At 42.0% G+C, this 21,949-nt stretch overlaps 1 protein-coding gene across 1 annotated transcript in view; it reads left to right on the forward strand.

Annotated features, from left to right (window-relative positions):
* TRPC5 (transient receptor potential cation channel subfamily C member 5) overlaps positions 1-14,110 on the forward strand; it is a 164,656-nt gene extending 150,546 nt beyond the window's left edge. Inside the window, exons 8-11 of the mRNA XM_033137473.1 lie at positions 2,755-2,961; positions 4,203-4,244; positions 11,610-11,699; positions 13,150-14,110. Of these exons, the coding sequence (XP_032993364.1) occupies positions 2,755-2,961; positions 4,203-4,244; positions 11,610-11,699; positions 13,150-13,878 (1,068 nt within the window). The 3' untranslated portion in view covers positions 13,879-14,110. The remainder of the gene's footprint in view (positions 1-2,754; positions 2,962-4,202; positions 4,245-11,609; positions 11,700-13,149) is intronic.
* Positions 14,111-21,949: the final 7,839 nt, after the last annotated feature.

A 21,949-nucleotide genomic window follows, 5' to 3' on the forward strand; every position in this document is an offset into this window, starting at 1 on the left:
AAATATCTGAGTGATGGCTAGGAAGAAGTGTGATGATGGTCATGGGACAGAGTGGGGATTTGGTCTGCAGGAGCTTGGAGAAGGGGCACTAGAATCAAACCTTGGGATTATGATAAGGTCACCACAGAAACAAGTCCATAGTGCAGAATATGTGCAGTAGCTTCAATGGTGGTTCTTTTAAAATCAGGAAACTGAGGAACCTTTACAGAAGGAAGTCAGCATGTATTTTCCCATGTTTGAATGCTAAATAAACACACGAACTATGGAAGGGATGGGGTAACTTCTTCCCCTATTGATAACCACAGTCCCTTGGGGGCCATCTGTTGGAGCCAAGGGCTGAGAGCGAGTGGGGCAGGAGCCGGCCATGTGTGGGCTCCTTCTCCTCTCTCTCTCTCTCTCTCTCTCTCTCTCTCTCTCTCTCTCTCTCTCTCTCCTAGCCCTTCTCCCACACTGATATAAGACATATAATGCATTTGAGAGGATGAGGTGCATCTCACTGTAACAACAATGTTTAATGTTGCAACATGTCCTGGGGCCTTAGGGCGAAGGGCAGGTAATTATTCATAATAACAGCAATAATTCAGCATTGTTCAGAAGTTTATTTCTGTCTTAGGAGGGAGTTGTATTCTCCTCTTCTCCCATGCTGTGGAAGCTGTCATGAGAACCATCTGCACCACAAAATTTACCACTCCTAGTGGAAGGATAATGCAAATGAAAGGGTTGGGCACACATGCAACACTGCAACACTATATGTATGTATGTACACACACAGTGTCTGTACAAATGCTTCAAGATGTTTTGCATGTGGGATTTACCCACACACATTAGAAAAACACTGCAAAAAATTAATCATTGTATTTTTTAAAAAATATATTTATTAACTTTTTCAAAACATCAACAAAATACATGCAACAAACAAACACAAATACAACTATTACAAACAAACTACAAAAACGAAAAACGAAAAATCATTCGTTAAAAACTGATTCTTTCCTTAACATTGTAGATTGACTTCCTGCATTCATTGTCATTCATCTTTAGTAATTTCTTTACATTGTACAAACCTTATTTTTCAAAAAATCCTATCCATTTCTTTAACTATATTCTTAATTCATTATTTCACATTTCTTTAACACTTAACATAATTCTAAATCTGCAGTCTGACTTTTCTTCCAAGTTCCTTCTAGATTTCAATCTTACTATACTTTTTCAAACACAATTTAAATTTCTTTCATTCTTCTCCCACTGTGTTTTGTCATGGAGTTTCCCGGTCATCTCAGCAAGTTCCATATAGTCCATCATTTTCATCTGCCATTCTTCAATCGTTGGCAATTCCTCTGTCTTCCAGAAAAAACTAATCATTGTATAACCATCTATATTGTTACCTCAAGATTGCTTTTTTTGGCATTGTTTTATCATTGTTAACATGTGCATCGGTAATAGAGGGAAGTAAAGATTGGAGAAATGAAAGAACATAAAACTGCAGCAAACTGGTAATTTACAAAAAACAAAACAAAAAACCCTAAATGCATTGGTTTCACTTCAAAACATGTTCTTGCAAAAATGTATAAATTTTTGTTGAAATTTGAAACAGAAGAAAAAAGGTCAATGGGTGCATGATTAAATTGGCAAAAAAGGAACAGTTGGAACATATGTGGACTAAGGGGTTAAAATTTACATTATGTTATGATCTTAAAGAGTATTTTTATAAAATGGTGTTATCATTGGTACTTAACTCCTGAGAAATTATTTAGAATGTTTAAAGATTTTTCAAATGTTTGCTGGAAATGCCAAGAACATGAAGGAACATTTTACCATGCTTGGTGGATGTATAAAAAGGCTACAATATATTGGATACAGCAGGTTTTAAAGGTTAATATTCAGTTGAAGCCAGAACTTTTTCTTTTAGGGTTAATGGATACACAACTGAAAAAGGACTATGAGAGATTATTTCAATATATGTTCGCAGCAACAAGACAGTTATATGCACAAAGATGGAAAGACACAGCCCTACAAACTATGGAGGAATGGTTGATAAAATTATGGGATGGCAAAGTTAGCACTTTTAAGTAGAGAAAAATAATTGTTGTCATTTATTAAGGATTGGAAACTTCTTACGGACTTTTTGCAAGAAAGAGAAAATTAATTTGTAATATCTGGATCTGAAGACTGAAAAAATATTGGCTTATAGAAAATAGAATTGTTGGATGTTAAAGAGTGAATACTATGTTTAGATGTAGGACAGAGAACCAGAAGTCTTTATCTTTTTTTATTCTCTCTCTCTCTCCTTTCTTTCCCTTTCCCCCTTTCCCTTCCTCTTTGCTTCCATTCCTTTTCAGATTAAATTTTAAAAGCATTTATTTTGGGTATGAACTTTGGTATATCTTTCGAGAAGTTATCAATAAAAATAGATTTTAAAGAAAAGGAAATAAGGCATGGTAACCTGGAACTCCACAGTCAGGGGGAGATAGTGGGTTGAGGAGAATTTCAGAAATTTCCATATGTTGCGGATTCCAACTCCCATCAGCTCCAGCCACCCTGGCCAATAGTCAAGGATGGTGGGAGTTGTAGCCCAACAACATATGGAGGTCACGAGGTTGGGAAGGTTGTGGCTTTCTTTAAGTCATACACAAGCATAACCTCCAGGGCCATTCTTAATATTCAGCCAGAGAATGCACAGTAGCTTAGGGTGTGGGCAATTTGCTGATAACAACTTTGCTGCTATTGTTTTCTTGACTTTCTCTCCACACCCAGGACCACGCAGATATTGAATGGAAGTTTGCACGCACCAAGCTCTGGATGAGTTACTTTGATGAAGGTGGCACTCTGCCACCTCCTTTTAACATCATCCCCAGCCCCAAGTCCTTCTGGTATCTTTGCAAGTGGATCCACAACCAACTCTGCCCGTCTCGGGACCCAGAGAATGATCACAAAAAGCATGAAAACCTGAAGACATTCACGGTAAGGAAGCAGTCCCTGCAGTCACTCTCAGGAAACTCTGCTTTTGGTTCTCTGCTTTTGAATGGCAGGATAATGTTGTAAGTTGGGATGGGGAAGAAATTTTATTCAGTTTGCATTTAAAGGTGTATCTCCCTAAGATGCAGTTTATGAAACAATATTAGAACTGAAACATAGCTGGTATTTGAAATTCTTCAAATTTTGAAAGTCAGTTCTCCAGTTCAGTAATGTGTACAGTAATGCACTCATTAGGGTAATGTGTGCATAAAAATGCATATATTAGTGTACATAACATACAAAATGCAGTGAGGTTTAGTGGTTAGGGTGTTAAACTAGGACCTGGGAGACCAGGGTTCAAATCCCCACTCAGGGCTTTTCCAAACCTAGCTTTTGCAGAGGTCCACACTTTGAAGCTTTGTGTCCAAGCGCTCTTTTTTTGCCCCAGATCTTTCCCAACAAAAATCTGCTCTTTAAAGCTGAAGTGCAACAATCACTTGCTCTGATTCAGTGGTGAAGAGCGAGTTTTTGCATGTGACCTGTGCCTGGAAAGAGCAGGGCAAAAGGTAAGTGGATAGGCCCTCATTTTGTTAGCTTGCACCCAGTTCTCCAATCTGTTAAGGCCATTTTGAATTCTGATTCTGTCTTCTGCAGCATTAGCTTCCCTTCCTAGTTTGATGTAACCTACAAATTGGATGAGCATCCCATCAGTTCCTTCTTCCAAATGGTTTATAAAGATGTTGACCAACAATGGGCCCAGGACAGGAACCCTGTTGTGGCACTCCACCTGTCACTTTTCCCCAGAATTAGGAGGAACCATTAGTGAGCAGTCTAGAGTTCAGCCAGTCTACTTGCTACCTATGATGTTGTTGACCACTGGCTTCAAAAGCGGGGTCAGATTCAGAGACTGTACACACATACAAACAAACAAACACACAGCCCTGTTGTGGGAGGACCTGACTTTTGAAGAAGAGCTGTAGCACAGTGGGTGGGAGGACATCTGCCTCGCATGCAGAAGATCCCAGATTCAGTCCCCTGTCTGAAACCCTGGAGTGCTATTGTAGACCAGACTGAGGTAATTGGACCAATAATTGGGGCTCTCCTTTACCTGTACCCTGGACGTCCATCAGCAAATAGCTAACTAGTTCTCATCCAGTGGGGCTCTTTTTGACAAATTGCTTTCAGCAAAAAAAGTTGGAAAATATGATGGTCACCTGTTTAATATATATGTACCTCTTTCATTTTAGGAACGTCATGCTGACAACTTGATTCAGAATCAGCACTATCAGGTAAAATGCATTCATTGATGAAGCAGTTTATTTGCATTTCCTTGCTCTGCAATGAGCTTAGAGCCAAAGAGTTTCTTAATGCTTTGCAAAAACTTTGGGTGTGGCCTGCAGATTTTTAAGAACTTTCCCCTCCCCCTATTTAAATGACAAATCTGAGATGCACAGCAACACCATACCATCAACTGCTTTAGAAGCATTTCTCTGTTCCAGTAGAGGTTTGTCACATAGTGGGGTCCTGCAAAAAAAATAATCCAAAGCTCCCATGGGTAGACAGAATGAGTTCCCTCATCGTTTGGATCCAGGTTATGACTTTCTGTTGTGCTTTCTTTTGGCATCTGGTTACAACTACAAGGAGTATTCTTAGTTCATGAGAGTTAATGCAAAAGTGTGATGAGATTCGGTTTGCATTAAAATCTTAGTGTTTCTAAAATTAGACTGTAGAACTGAGTATGTACAGTTTGCAGCAGGTTTCAGGTCACTTGGTTCATTGCACCTCTTTACCCATGTGCATTGGCAAAACACTGCAAAAAGCCGTCTGGCTGTGATCATGCAAACCGCATAGGCATGTACTGGTAAATAAAAAAAGTAATTTTTTTATTATAGCAGTCTAATGGTACAAACTCAGTGGCCAGGAAGGAGCAGGGTCCAGGTGCTCTTGCAAGACAAAGGAATAGCAATGATTTATCTGGTCCGAGAGCAAGGCTGAAGACTCAGGAAGACAAGATTAGTAGCAAGAGTTCCAAGACTGCATGGGAGCTGCAAAGCTGTCCAAACAAGTTTCCCCAACTTCCATGTGCACCTTCTACACAAACCCTGTTGAATGAACCAGAATCGTGTTATTAGAGCAGGGATGGGGAACCTCAGGTCCATGAGCTGGATGTGGCCCTTCAGACCTCTCTATCTGGTTCTTGGGACTCTCCCTAAGTCCCTCTGTCCTCTTGCCTCTGACTCTGATCACTATAGGTATGTGGTCCTTGAAGGGTACCCCATTTGGCCTCAGCATACAGAACAAGGCCTTGAGGATTTGAGCATTTTCCATCATAGTTTTTTTGCAACCCTAAATTGCATTTGTAGCCTGTTTGACATCGTTAATTCTTCCTATTAAAAGATTTACTAAGATTAAAGGATTTACCATGCCATCAGCTCAAAACACATTATGCTAGATTTTTGAAAATAACCATTGAGATATCAGAAGCTCAGATAAACTTTTAGATGTGGATCCTCCTCTGTAGCTGCACTAGGTTGGAGTCTAGCTTTTGCTTCTGGAGCAACCTAGGAGGAACAAAACATCCATCCTGGCCTGGCCTGTTTTTACCGTTACTCATGGGACTGTATCTGGGGGAAAGGCTCAGTGGCTAGAGCATCTGCTTTGCACCCGAAAGGTCCCAGATTCAACCTGCAGCATTCCAGACTGGGAAAGGCTCCCCATATGAAACCCTGGAGAGCCACTGCCAGAGCTTAGAGACCAATGGGCTGACTCAATATAAGGCAGCTTCCTACATTATTTTGCATTCAAAAAGCAACACTTGAATAGGGAGAAGTAGAGAGTGACAGGTTGTGTGGAAAATAGTTTGCCCCTTGCTTCTGGGTCCTAAATAGGGTTGCCAGGTCAGGTGCATCCCAGACCCTAAGATTTCAAAACTGAGACTTGGGAATCACGGGCGTTGCGAGGGGGGGCGGTGGGGCGGTGCGCCCCATGTTCCAGGGGAGGGGGTTACACTTGGGCCAGCCCCGCCCCACCAGCGGGCCCTGAGCAAACCATGGAGCGAAGCTGCTCCACCCCGGGGTCCACCCACCGGCTGCCCTGCGCGATCAGCGACTCGTGGGGCTGCCCCGTCTGTGCTGCTTAAAGGAGCACGGACGGGGAAGCCCCAGGAGCCGGTGCTCGCTCGGCGGGTTGCCGCTGGAGCAGCAGCGCCGGCGGGATGGACTTGCGCATGCCTGGAAATCTGGGCATGCGTAGTCCATCTCAGCCAGCGCTGCTGCTCCAGCGGCAACTGAGCGACCCACCAAGCGAGCGCCGGCTCGTGGGACTTCCCCCGTCCGTGCTCCTTTAAAGTCTCCGCCAGCGGGATGGACAGTCTGTCCTGACGCATGCGTCGTGATGTCACGACGCATGCATCAGGACGCCCTGCCTCCAGGGGGTGCCTCCATGCGGCAACACTGCCCCGGGCACCTAAGAGGCTCCCTACGCCTCTGCTAGGAATGGTCACTGTTGATGGGCCCTGGAAACAGAGGTTAATTGGAGGAGAAGTGTAGGAGGGAAGGCACACACAACCCAGAGCATCTATGCTGTAATTGACAGGGCTGAGGCTTGCAGGTGGCATGCACTGTGTTGCTTTTTATCAAAGGCCCTCCCAACCCAGTTGGAGAGGGCCAGGCAAACTGGAGACTTCAGGGACAACTTGAAGGTCCTAGCCACAGTATTTAACTCCCTACACTTGAAATCCCAAATGCTGAAAAATATGTGAGGAGATGTGGCAGCTGGATCCTGAGCTCCCCCACTCGCTACAGGCCACTCATTAAAAAAATACTCTTATTGAATTTTAACAGATGCAATACATGCAAACAAAACTTGGCTGCAAATTAGGATTTACTGAAATAAGACGTGCTATCTTTCTACAATAAAGAGTTTTGACTAGCATTTTTTGCATTATTTATAATCCTACAATATGAAAACAATATGAAACCTATTAGTTTTACAAATGCGAAACCTGCAAATAACCTCTCCATAAATCATCTGGGATAGAACTTCAACTCACATATGGCAAAAATCACCCCAAAAGCTTTCAAATTTGTCCTTTTTTGCAGCTCTCTGCAGGCCAGTTTGATAGGTAGTCAGATGCTCACCTGGCAGTCATCTGACTTCACCAACATCAGCAGGCAACAGCTCATAGAAGTTTACAACAAGCCCCATTTGGAGCATGCTGGGACCACTGTGCTACTACCAACCCCTGCAGGGCTTGCTGTCAGCAACTGTCAGCTGATCAGCACTTAAAGCAAGCCCCACTTTGGGCTGGAATCAGGCATACTACAGAGTTCCCAGTTAAGAACGCCTTTATGCAGCTGACCACCGAACAGCTGATCAGTTCTGACAGGAAGCCTTGCCTGCCAAGGAAGGGCACTTTAAGGCTCCCAATTGTTCCTTTCTAGTCATGTCTTTACTTGATCCGTGAACTCCCATCACATCATATGTCAGGCAGATGGGTGTTGTTTGCGGGAAATGGTCTTATGGACCAAGTTAGGATTTCTGCAAGGCCTAATTTGGAGCACAGGCTGTAGGTTCAACACCTACTGCCGTAAGATGTGATAAGAGATAAGGATGGGGAAGAAAGTCTTTACAGCTAGTCAACCTGGGAAGGTAGCTCATCTAGGAGAAGGAACATTCTGATCTTAAACCTCTGTTGTCTTGTGGGATATCTTCAAGAGAGGAAGCAACTAAGGAGTAAATGCTACACAAGTGCAGTCCCTAAGATTGTTGGATGGCGCCTTGTATGCCTCCTTCCAGCAACTCCTGCAGCCAAGCTGGTGCCAAACATATCACTCCACTTTCCTTTGGAAATATGCTAGGACAACATTCTGCTTCTTAGTTTCTCACAGACCCTTCACATTAAGACTAACAACCTTCATATTTGCAGCCCAAATTAGTGGAGTTTTTGAGGACCGTTCACGTGCCATTCTTATAATCATAACTCTGGTTTCAGTGCAGAGAAATGGGGGGAGGGGGCTTGTCATCTGGGCAGCCTAGGACCTCCATACACCACTGCCCAGGCTTGCGCCATGAGGAGGTCAGTCCAGTGCTGCTAATGCAACAGACTTCATCCCCAGTGCCACACTCCATTGTCTCTTGAGACAGATGGATAGCCAACAAACCCAATTTACACTTCCGAAAACAATGCATGAACCTAAACACACAGTTGTCCTTTGAAATCTGCACTTCTCTGCACTCCCAAACCATGTGTATCAAAGGAAAGTACAAGAAATACATGTATTGGTGGAAACAAGCATATAAAATGCATTATGTTAAGAAAATTGCTTCTAATCTAGTATATTAAAGAAACACACTAAAATGGTGGTAAAATTTTTCTGAGGACTTTCTTATGGCGAACTCATGCATCAATGTGTGGCAAAGTGAATTTAAGACTGGGAAAGTGAGAAACCTGAGGGTAACTGACATATTCACCCATCCCTATTGGTAGTGCCAAGGTGACTTTTTAAAGGGTTACATAAATTCATGAATATCAGGTGACATCAATGTCAATAGCTAAATGGCACTCCCGTATTCAGGGTCAGGATATCTCTACTGCTGAATTTTCAAGTACAAATGTGGGTCTTTAGCTAATATCCTGCTTGCAATGGTGGACTATTTGGACGTTAGTCTCATCCAGCAAAAATATACTTATCTTATGCTCAGAACATATTCCACTCCTTTCACAATTCCCTCCTATGCAATTTTATTCAGAAGCAAGCCCAACACATTTTGATAGCATTTGCTTCCTAGTGACTATACATATGATCATTGCAGCCTCAATGAGTGTGACTTAACAAATACAATAAACCGTGCTATATCCTAATGTAAATTAAAGCACTTAGTTTGCATAGAAAGTTCATTTGACAAAGTAACCAATAAGATAACTGAAGGGAGAAATCAGTTTCACAAAAAACTGTAAGCATAATCATTAATCATTTATATTAAATTACTTAAATCGCTCTAATAATCAAGGTTTTTTTAAGCTTGTATAATAATTTTTTTTTATGCAGTGCACCCAGTTTATTTATCACTAGACTCACAAATCAGTTAGGCATTTCAATTAATGTCCATCCCATTAACTTCACAGCCCTAGTTCAGTCTTTAATTGCAAGAATCACTGCAGTTAATTTAGCATGTTTAAGGTGATTTACAACATGAAAAAATACATAACTACAACACAGCAAAAGTAGTCATAAACAATAAATAAAACATTAAAAAATACACACAGCAAATCGAACTATTTCCACGTAAATCATATGATACAAAATAAATATATAAAAATTAATATCAGTAATAGCAACAACACACATCCTCAACAAAAACCCATAAGCAATTCTCCAGCCCAAGAGTCCATTCAACAGCCTCAGCTTTTGTAGCTGGAGTCAGTCTGGGCCCTGCCCTTCCAGGTCTGGTGGAAAAGGGCCTTCAAAGCAGGGGGCAGGTCTTCCAGGACTCACAACCAAGACGGTCTCTGGCTCTGTATGGTGTCCCCTTCCGATATACCTATTAAGTGTAGAAGAACACTGAAATGGGAGAAACACTTCCTATTTGGGTAAAGATTTCCAGAATAACCCTGGGAGCACTTTCATTTTTCCATAGATCTTTCAAAGGGTCACACTTAAAGACTTGTGTGAACTCTTATGGAGGAAATAATCTATTCCTTGTTTTATTATTTATTTAAAGTATTTTTAGCCTGCTCTTCAACAGGGAGAAGGGGTTCCCAAAGTGTCTTACATAATCAGTATGAAGGCTGGAAGTTCAAGGGGTTGTATCATGTAAATGACCTAACTGAAAGGGACTACTGCATATCAGAGGCAGCCCTACACAATAATTAGGTTAACGTAAAGCCTACTTGGTTCCAGGAGACCCACATTAGACCTTTCATAAGCTTTGTAATGTCCAAGAGGTAGGCGTTCATTCCCCAAACCCCAGGGCAACTGAAAGGTTCAGAGTCGCAGTTATACAAACAGCTTATTGATATCTCTGTAGTATCCTCAGAAGGCTTGAGTAGGGTGTGGGAGGGAGATAGGTAAAGGTAAAGGGACCCCTGACCATTAGGTCCAGTCGCGGAAGACTGGGGTTGCAGCACTCATCTCACTTTATTGGCCGAGGGAGCCGGCGTACAGCTTCTGGGTCATGTGGCCAGCATGACTAAGCCGCTTCTGGCGAACCAGAGCAGTGCACGGAAATGCCGTTTACCTTCCCGCTGGAGCGGTACCTATTTATCTACTTGCACTTTTTGGGGTGCTTTCGAACTGCTAGGTGGGCAGGAGCTGGGACCGAGCAACGGGAGCTCACCCCGTCACCTTCTGATTGGCAAACCCTAAGCTCTGTGCCACCCACATCCCTCAGGGAGGGAGATATAGGGATACAAATAGATAAATCCACTGGTCCTGCCCCATTATTAAGACAATTTCCACCAAAATACAGGAAGCCTCCTTCAGGTTTTCCTAGGCTAGCATTGGACCCTTGTTGGCTGCTACATAGTCTGAAAGATGTTGGCAAGCCTGTGGTCACAATGACACTTTCATTTATATGTGGTGGGAATGTGAAAAATTATCAGCAGTCTATATGCACAGACCATTCTACAGAAACAAACCTATCTCTAACCAAAGACCCAGTATTAGCTCTCTAGGCCATCAAAAGTGATATAAATCCCATCCTTGTTCACAAGGAGCTGCTAGCTCTTCTGCTAGCCTTGACATCCCCAAACATCAGAAGTCTGCATTAGGACCCTCTAAGGATGGAGGGCTTGAAAGGGTGTGGGGTGTTGCCTTGCTTGAGCATTTGACCTCTCATAGGAGGGTACTAAGAGGAGTTTAGAAATGAGACCATTTTGTAGTAGGTGGGCACAGCTCAGCTGGGCAGTCTAGTAATGTCTTTCCTTCCGCAGCTCACTGAACACTAACAGAGGTAAACAGGGCTGGGCTTTTGCCCACTCATAACATCTGTTCCACTTCTTTTCACTGAAGCAACCAATACAATTTATGGCTACCCAGCCTTTTCATCTATTATTGCTAGTTAACTGCCTAGCATGGATCCTAAGATCAGTTAATGTACATTCCCAACAGGAAAGTCTTTCCTGCCTCCCCCCTGCAGCCACTGTGCAATTATAATTGTGGGGGATTATCCCTCCACGAAGAGGAGAATCCTGCAACTCTCCAGAGTAGCTTCTCAGGAGCACAGATGGCTTCAATGAGCAGAGGGAGATGAACTAGGAAAACAAAAAAGTTAAATAGAATGGAATAACTTTAGAGTGAATGCCTTCTCTGTGTGGATTGTCATAGGATGAGTTAGCAGTGAACGTTCCTCACACACTTAAAGACTATGGATTAGTGGTGGAACATTTGCTTCACATGCTAAAACTTCCAGGCTGATTCCCATGTGTCTCTTCAGAGGACATGCTATGAATGCCTATCACTCTGTCATTGGTGAATGCTCTTTAAACAGGTTAGAAGACAGATTATTTTTAATTTAAAAATAACACCTATGGGCATTCTAGATAGATTTGGACTTCACATCTGAATTACAGGAAAAGCAGAAGAGGGATTGAAGCCTTGTTTGTGGAAATTGCCTTCCAAGGGAATTATGTTTCTTGTGCTTTTTCATTACAGGAAGTGATCAGGAACTTGGTGAAGAGATATATTGCAGCAATGATAAGAAATTCAAAAACCAATGAAGGATTAACCGAAGAAAACTTTAAGGTAATGATATGATACTGTCATTCCCCACTTAGTGTATTATGGCAGGCGCAACATGAAAATTGTTTGACATTGTAAATATTTACAGCATGTTCCTATGCATATCAACTCAGGTGTTAAATCCCACTGAGTTAAATCAGACTTACTCCTAGATTATTGGGTATTGTCACTTAAATGTCTTCCATTTTTTATTATATTTGTTAGGTGGGTTTCTCACAGCAGGACCCAAAGTGACTCCTCACCTAAGAAAATCCAATGAAAAGATTTTAAAAAAACCAGATGAACGGGGGGGGGGGATTAGGATTTACCAATCCCATCCCTTTAAAAAGAGGCCTCAATGCCACCCTTCAAAAATCTGTGTAAAGAGAAAAGTATAAATCCCTGGGTATAGGAGGGATAGGGAACCTGATGGAACAGGCAGCACCTTAGCAGGCTCTTAGGAACATAGGAAGCTGCCTCCCACCCAGTCAGATCATTGGTTCATCCAGCTCAGACTGCCAGCAGTTCTCCAGTGTTTCAGTCTTACCAGGCATCTTTGGGATGCAATGCATGTTTCTCTGCCACCACACCACAGCCCTTCTTCTTAGTACCTTTCATGGCTGGCTCCATATTGCCTGCCATAGGCTTGTGTACGCTTTACCACCTACTGGAGCCAAGGGGTGGCTATGGGGAGGAGGCAAGGAAGGCCCTGTGAAAATGTTAAGTGCTGATCATAGTCTGTGTGCAGTGTGTGTCTTCTTCCAAATGTTAATCTGCCCCATCAGCTCACAACCTGTGAAAAATCAAATGGTTTGGGGATGCTAAGGTTGCAGATACCATCTCACAAGGAGGTTTGTTTTATGCAATGTAGAAATTGGGCATTTAGTGTAGCGGTACCTACCCGGAAGCTGTACGCTGGCTCCCTCGGCCAGTAAAGCGAGATGAGCGCCGCAACCCCAGCGTCGTCCATGACTGGACTTAACTGTCAGGAGTCCCTTTACCTTTTTACCTACCCTTTGGAACTCTCTCCATTACACATCAGACAGGTGCTGTCTCTTATTATCTTTTGGGGCCACCTTTTTCCACAAGCCTTTTCAGTTGAGATTTTTATCCAGTCTGTTTCTGAAATTGTGAGACATCTTTGCTGGTCCCAGGTACTCTACCCTCCCCGCAAGATTTGTGCATGAAAGACAAAGGAAGTGCATGGTTAATGTTTAGATGAAGGGGCTAAATCATATTGCAGATTTTCTTTTCCTCAAGAAAAACTGCTGAACTTCTGTTCCTGATTCTAAATAATGAAAAAGATTTGTTTGCAATTCTTGTACACAGTGATGTGGAAAAATTCATTTGCATAACTTTGAACTTTGCATAGCTTCTCTCAGGAGAGTTCAAACTCTATCTCTTCCTCCACCCCCGTGACTGATAAATCTTTAGAGTTTTAACTCATTTTCCCCCTCCCTGTCTCTCACCCTAGGAACTAAAGCAGGATATCTCTAGTTTCCGGTATGAAGTCCTTGACCTCTTAGGTAACCGAAAACCCCAGCGGAGAAGTTATTCCACCAGCAGCACAGAAGTCTCCCAGAAGGATGACGCTAATGAGGACACTGTTGGAGAAACATCCAAAGCGAAAAGCGTTCCTTTTGGCACAGCCAACAAGAAGAAAGATTTCAACGTGTCGGCTCTGATTAAGACTATGTCTGGGTTCGAAATGGTCAGTGAGAAGCCCAAAAGCAATGGGATCAACAAACGCTCCTTCATCCGCAATGGAAACAGGGTCCAAAGGCTCTCTAGCTCCAAGAAAGAGTCCTTCAAGCGACTGGGCCTCCTTTTTTCCAAGATGAATGGCCACCTCCCAGAGCCAAACTCAGAGCCCATGTACACCATCTCCGATGGGGTCATCCACCATCTCATGTGGCAAGACATTAAGTATTCTCAGATGGCTAAAGAGCGAGATGAGAACTGCTCCAAGAGTGAAATTAACCTCAATGAGGTGGACTACAGTAGGAACGTCAGACATACGGGACAGAGCCAGTGCCCTGTGGTTTGTTCCAGTTCCCTTCACTGTGCTTCCAGCATCTGCACCTCCAATTCCAAACTCATAGACTCCTCTGAGGATGTTTTTGACTCGTGGGGAGACGCCTGTGATTTGTTTAGGAACCAATGGAAAGATGGACAGGAGGAACAGGTTACCACTCGCCTATAAGTACAGCTATTCAGTAACCTGCTGCAGAACATAACTATTACTAGAAACTGTTTGCTATCACAGATTATTCATAGTTAAGAGGTCTCCTCCCCCCCTTGCCCCGCCATTTTGTCTCTACTGATGAGTGCAGAATTCATATTGTTTTAGCCGCATTCTTAATTCAAATGGCCCAATCCTTTGAATAACACAAAAAACTATATAATACATCCTAAGGTTGCTTCATATAGGTTCCTTTCTTCTCCTGCAATCGCTTTAGGATTTATATATTTTGTTACAGAACACTGGAGAACCTCTCAAGCATTTGCTTCTTTTCCAACCTCACCTTGGTTAGTAGCTCTGCTTTGTGCCATTTTACATTCCATTTTTTTCTGGCCGTTTACTGCTCACTAGGATCAGCAGATGCTCAGTGACTTAGCTGGAAGTCAAGAGCCAGGCTGAGACTACAGGCAAGGCTAAAGGTTCAAATATAATGAGCTTTTCGCTTTCAAGCAATACAACTTCCATGATTTCAACTCAACTGTATGTCTTTTATTAAGGTGCATATGTTTTTCTTATTGTAAATTATTACCACCATGAGTTAAAGTGAGTTCTGGAACTTACTTGCTGTTTTCATGCATCAGATGTTTTTCAAAATATTCTGTTTTCCCATCCCTCCGCGTGCACCCCTCCATCCAGATACAGTAGTATGCCATTGCAATTGTTCCCAGGGAAATAGCAAACTCCCCCCCCCCCCACTGAAAAACAAATGGTCTTCAGCATGTTTGACATCCAAACACATGTCTATATTTTACATAACAATGGGGTTAGTGTGGATTTAAGCAATATACTTCATTCACACATACTAAACAACATGTGAACCAAAACCACAGCCATCCTTTGATTTTTTTAAGAAAAAATCTCCAACCAAATAATGTGTACAGAATGCATATACTAGGGGAAAGTGTGCATATAAAGCATATATTAGTGAAAACACTACACCAAATGCATTATGTTTGTGGAAATTGCTTGCAAAAATACGTGTATTGGGAAAACTTGCATACAAAAATGTGTATTAGGAGAATATGCACTAAAATGCTGACCATTTTTAAAACTTAAGACAACTGATGTGGAAATGTGAATAACTGAACTTTAAATTGAGGGGGGGAAATGAGAAACTAAAACTGAGAGCTTTTCCCCTCCCTAAGTTGACACACCAGCATTTTGGGCAATGAGCTAATCAGTGCATCCCAGACCAGAGGACTCTACAAGTGATTATTATTTTATTGCATTTGTTAGTCATATATATATATATAAATGTTTCAAGTGCTTAACACAAAATAAATACATACAATTTAAAAACAAAGCACAATACCAAATTCCTAAAATGCTCAGCATGAGTACAATAAGGACAAATCTGCCCTTCCCCACTGAAAGAAAAGCAAGGCAAGCCAAACTTAACCAACAGAAGCCTGAGCAAATGAAAATGTTTTAGCCTCATGCCTAAAAACTAACAATAATGATACCAGGCACATTTCCTTGGGACAGCATTCCACAAGAGTTGAGGGCACCACCGACAAAGCCTATTACTGTGTCATCAGCTTCTGTTCCTCCCTTGGATGAGACACACGGAGAAGGGATTGACAGTACAGTTTTGCCACACACAATTTCTCAGGAAATTTTCTCAGGAAACAGAGAGAACCCCATAGTCCTCCCAAGCAGGGCTGGAGCACCTCGATTATCAGAGGTCATTATATTCTCCTTCTAGCAACCCCAGGGCTATATTTTGCCACCCAAATTGATTTCCTTCATGAGATCATACCTATAAAACAAAGTATCTACCATGTAGTACTGACCATTTCACAATTAAGGAGCACATGGTTCAGGCCCAAATCAAATAGAGAACTTTAAAGCAAGAATTCTCTGTTCCATACGAATTGAAAACTCACCCCATTCATAACTGTGAGCAAACATCTTACCTTATCTGGATTAACACTTGATAAAGCTTCTGAGTGGGGCTATCAGGAGTTGAACTCCAAAACTTCTGGAAGGCACCAGGTTAGTGAAGCCTGTGATAGAAACAAAGTTCAGTGTTATTCAGAATCAATTCCTTACCCCCATTGTTGAGCAACTCTATACAGTGACTTTCCAGTCCCAGAGATCTGCCTTTCCTGAAAGTTGCATGGCAAGCATGCCTATATGTTCTCATTGAGTAGGTTTACCAAAGTCTTTCAGATGACTGCTCCGTTTTGAACCATTCATTGCATTGATCAGGAATGGAATCAGATTCTGTGCTGGCTTGTATTCCTTGCTATATTGATTCTAGAACAGCATTTCCATTCCTGGATATTTAAGGTACTTGTTCTGTCACAGTAGCTTACCCTTTCTGAACACTGCTATTCACAACAATATTCAGCTGATGCACTTACAACATGGGTAAAGTTATTGCCATGCAAGCTGTGAGAAGCTCCAGGGCTAATACCGCAGGGTTTAGTTTCCTTTGGACGAGAGCACACTTGAGGCTTCAGGTACCTTTGTAATATTTGCTTTATTTACAAATATATAAACAGAACATAGTGAAAGCAAACAGTCTCCTATGAGCAGCTGCAAATCCTGCATCAGATCCCCAGAGGACAAATTGTTCAGCCCTACAAAGCTGCATCTCCCAGTTGCTGCTAGAAATGCTCAGATTTCTATTTCTCTCTGTGTCCAATTTAAATTGCCAGCTGGATTTTGTCCTCTTTCTGTTATTCTCACACCCTCCTGCAAGAACCAATAGCAGAAGCCACCCCTGCGGGTAAATTACCCATTTAGGAAGAAAAAAACATTCAAGGTATGACACAGGGCTACACCCAACACACATACTTCAGCCCATTGACTGCTGCTTCCAGGAGTGGGGAAACTCACCATGCGATATTTCATATATTCACACATTTTGCATTACAGTACTAAATATGATTGAGGGATAATATGATTGAGGGATGAGGCACCAGAGAACTGGAGGGATCTGCAGCTTCCTGTAGCAACCAAACAGTGGAGTTCTGAGTAATACAATTTCAATAGCCATGGTAAGAATGACACCAAATGTTTCAAATATCCATTTTAGTATTGCATCCCAGAATTTACCATTAGCAAACACGCTTTAATGGGATTACAGTGTTGTCTGTAACAATTTCTGAGGACTAGCTTGATAACAAGATCAAACACATCCAATGTTCAACTTCACGGCAGGTACGTGGCTTTTCTTTTCTTTTTACATTCTTCAGGGAGTAGGTCTAGTATAATAGGTTACAATAATCTTGCATTACTTTTGCATTAACGGGAATATTTAGAGTTGTCTGCCTTACCATTTTCCATTTTCAAAAAACCTACCAGTTTTAAAAATAGGGACGTCCCATTTGATAACAGCAGCAGCATCAGCAGCAACAATGATTTTATTATTTGTACCCTGCCCATCTGACTGGACGGTCCCAGCCAATCCGGGCGGCTTCCAATGTATATAAAAACATAGTAAAACATTAAACATTCAAAAAAAAATCCTATACAGGGCTGCCTTCAGGTGTCTTCTAGAGGTTGTATACCTTATCTCCTTGGCTCAGGATTCACATAACTCCATACCCTCCAACATTTCTTCAATGAAAATAGGGGTGTCCTAAGGGAAAGTGGGACATTCTGGGATCCAATCAGAAACCAGGACGACTTCTCTAAATTAGGGATGTCCCTGGAAAATAGGGACACTTGGAGGGTCTGCAGTCAGTGTAGGCAATACTAAGTAAGCTAGATGGACCACCTGTCTGACTCAGGATAAGGCAGCTTCCTATGTTCCTATGTTCATGAGCATCTGGGGGCTGTTAGAACTACAGATGAACAGCTGGAGCATAGAAGTGGAAGGTACAATCTCTTTCTAAAAATGGCAAGAGATCAAATTACAAGAGCACTATTCAAACCAGTACATCTCATCTAGATTGTCAGCCTGTCACGTATGGGTCTGGTTTGGATTCAGACCTGGTGGCCTACCTCTCCCAGCCCACCAATATGGTAGGCATTTTCACAAAAAAACATAATCTGGTGGAATACAATGGTTAATTTCCTGCTTAGTCCAATTAATAGATAGCTACATCCTTAAACTGTGTGCATTTACTACAAAATATACCCAACTGTACGTAACAACTTTCAAGCTAGAATGTGGACTAGGAACATGGTATATTACTTAAAACCAAGTCAAATCTGTCAGGGATAATACTGTCAACGCTGATAGCAGTTCCCCAGGGTTTCCAGACAGACCTGCTTGGTGATATTAGGGAACTGAAACTAGCGCCAAGTTTCCCCCCCCCCCACAAAGCATGCACTGTACCCTTCAGCAACAAGCATTCCCATGATACAGTTTATCTGAAGGTATCTCAAAATCTCTTACTTCCTGAAGGCCAAAACCATCTCTTCTTACTGTTCTGTTGTGAACAGCCCTGTGATCTATGAATGAAGGGCAGTATACAAATTTGAATTATTATTATTATTATTATTATTATTATTATTATTATTATTAATACCCAAGGGAGAAAAACATCACCTCCACAGCAACTGTGTAAGAGTGAATGCATAACATTTGACCTTCAGGTCACCTGGTGCTGGCTTGGCCCCAAGAGCTTCACCTTGCAAGTTAACAATGCATTATATGGGTAGATGAATTTTGCAGCAGTCAGAACTAGTTGTGGATAAATTCCAAGGTATCTGAATTATTAAGCACCTCACTTCTCAACAAGAACATCATGCAAAGCCGAACCAGCCAAGAGACTCAGAATGCTGTTGCTCCTAGATGTCAAATGAAGCATCTTGATTTTTTTTGTTCCAGGAGCCTTGCTCAAGTATCTGTAAAATCCAGAACAACTCTCTCCACTCCCCCCAACACATTCTAATTTTTGCAGCAACCCACTGCAAAGTTATATTTAAACAAAATAATTAGTGGGCTCAGTGTAGTGTGTAACAAGAAACTTTACAACAATTTTTCATGTCTTTCATTAATTCCATGTTTTCAATAATTAATTTCATTAATTTCATGTTTTTCATTAATTCCAGAAATTGATAAATGCTGTAGTCTAACAGCAAACTTCATGCTCAAGTTTTAAATAGACCATGCACTGCTGGGATGTGAGGAACGTTCATTGTCAGATCTTACTCATCTACTACGTAGAAGGCAGCAGAAACTGGCTGCAGAGCTCAGTTCTTAAGGAATCATCTACAGCTGCTAAGTACTGAAGGTGTTATCTATTTATTAAATTTCTATACCTCCCCCCTCCCGCCCTTCATCTGAGGATCACAGGGTATAAAAACACAAAAATACATATCATTTTATTTATTTTTTAAAGGTTGGTGGAGGAATTTTTGGCCATTTTGGCAAAGGAGGAGCCACTTCCTAGGCAGGTTTGAATGAATGACGGACAGACACCATGGCAGAAACAAGAGGTTGTGTTTACATAAGGACTTAAGGAGGGAGTTGGGCAAGGGGTGTAAGGGTAACTTCCTCAGGGAGGTAACAGGCCAGATGTAGAAAAGCCTGTGCGTAATCAGATCTGGGACATGCTTAGGAATTTGGGAGAGGATATGATCAGTCTCATCAGCAACCTAACTCTGTGTTGAGAAAATGCATTGGTACTTATGAGGATGGGGGAAGCAGTACAAATAGCCCTCCCCTCCCACACACCTAGTTCCTTTGATTCCAACAGCTTCCCCAGCTGCATCCATTGGGACCCACACTGAGGCTGAGAGTTTCACAGGACCTTCAAAATCTTTAACAGAGTGGCCCGGTTGTTTTGGGTGCTCCAGGGGTTGTGGGTTGTGGCTTTGTGAAGTCCTGCTCTCTTGAGGAGACCCACAAAGTGGACTCCCATTGGGAAACCAGTTACTATAACCCAATAATTAATCGATATTGGAGCATCTGTAAATGTTCTGAAATCCAGCTTAGGTAAACAAAGGAAAGGATGCAGGAACAATTGTCAGCCTAAAAGGGTAAAGGGGTGAGTTTCATGGATAGTCTTTTCTCTCTCTCTCTCTCTCTCTCTCTCTCTCTCTCTCTCTCTCTCGCTCTCTCTCTCTTTAATTTTTCAAATTTTATTCCATATTGCATCACAATGCAAATATTTATCATTTAAATCCTCAATCATGGATATTTTTAGCCTAACCTACTTCACAGGGTTGTTGTGAGGCAGGGAAACGGGCAGGGAGAGCCATGTACACCACATTTACCTGCTTAGAGAAATGGTGAGATTTAAATGAAATAAATGCATACTTTAGCTTAATTGTAAACTCTAAAACCAAGGCATTGTCCTGGCACAGAACTGAAGGGAAGGCCATTCTGACCTTTGCCAATGGCTTGATGACTCTATACGGACCACTGGAAAGCTGTTTCTGGAAAGAATATAACAGCAAAGGAAAAGACAAAATGGCCCCATCCGTTGCCCAAAGGGGAAGCTGCAGGGAGCTTGCTTTCCCACTCACTGCCAAAAAAGAACAATGTGCTCTCAACAACCACCTGGCCTGGGTCTGCAGACCTAGTATAAAATCTAGAGACAAATGAATGAAAACACCACATAGGCATGTGTCCTGCAAACCCACAGACATTTAAATTCTTCAGGCAAAGTTGCACTAAGGCATTTCTGTACAGTATCTTATCCAGAACAGCGAATTACAGCTATAAATACAGCTCAACTGTATATTCAAACTTGCTCCAGTAACTATAAAACAAAGCTGACATCAGAGTCTTGCTGCCACTTCTGTTACTCTGAAGCTTCCTAAAATAGGAAGGACTTAGGTTTTTCTGCACCCCTGCTAGGGATGGGGAGAAATTAGATTCAGTTTGCATTTAAAGGCAAGCCTATGTAATACACACACAAGCAGGAACACAGCCATCCTTCAAAATTTGCACTCCAAATCTTGTACTTTTCTCCATCCAAGTAATGTGTACAAAAATATGTATACAGCAAGCCTGCAACTTATGTGCATTTAACTTGTGTACATTCAAGCTTTATGTGCTTGGCAAATTAAAAAGGGGGAAACACTTCCAGGGGTGGGTGGGAAAACTTTGACAACCCGACTTACCATTGCACCCAATGTGTTTTTGACCAAATCCGATGTTGGCTTTACATGCAATTCCTGGAACGCAACCCCTGCGTAACCGTACTAGGGCAAAGTGTGCAGGGTAAAAAAAAAAAATGCATCTTAGTAAACATGCAAACATGCATTATATTGGGAATAATGGGCTTTGCAAAAAAAATGTATTTTAGACAATACTGCATTCACAGATACTGTATGTGCATTAGGCTAAAATAGCACTAAGATGCAGGTGAATCTTCAGTGTGGTGTAGTGGTTAAGAGCGGTAGACTCGTAATATGGGGAACCGGGTTCGTGTCTCCACTCCTCCACATGCAGCTGCTGGGTGACCTTGGGCTAGTCACACTTCTCTGAAGTCTCTCAGCCCCACTCACCTCACAGAGTGCTTGTTGTGGGGGAAGAAGGGAAAGGAGAATGTTAGCCGCTTTGAGACTCCTTCAGGTAGTGAAAAGCGGGATATCAAATCCAAACTCTTCTTCTTCTTCTTCTTTTTCTTCTTCTTCTTCTTCTTCTTCATGGGATTTAAAAAAAATGATCAAACTTATGTGGAAATGCGGAGACTTGAATTTATGTTTGGGAAAATAAAACCAAAGGTGACAGATTTGCCCATCTCTCACCTGCTCTTTCACCATCCAGAAAATCCAGATGAATTTCTCTTCCAAGCTCCTTCACTCAATGAGAGACAGCCAGACTAATTTTGGGGTTTTTTTTTTTTTAATTTGCTGCTTATTAGTGCACTTTAATCCCCAACCATTAGTGCAGTAATTCCTCCCCGCAATATATAGACTTTCCTGTCCTCTATATAATAAATCATTATGTCAAATGAAACATTAAAAAGAAACACAGGAATGCTTGGCAACTGGAAATTTCTTCTTTTACACATAACTAGTTGCGCCATGTGGTGCCCTGGATCTGACCTTATGGAATGGCACAGCATTCTCCAAGAGGGAAGGTTCATGGTGCAAATGCATTAGCCGGTAGCTGGCACCA

Source organism: Lacerta agilis, chromosome Z, assembly GCF_009819535.1.
Source record: "Lacerta agilis isolate rLacAgi1 chromosome Z, rLacAgi1.pri, whole genome shotgun sequence".
Lineage (NCBI taxonomy): Eukaryota > Metazoa > Chordata > Lepidosauria > Squamata > Lacertidae > Lacerta > Lacerta agilis.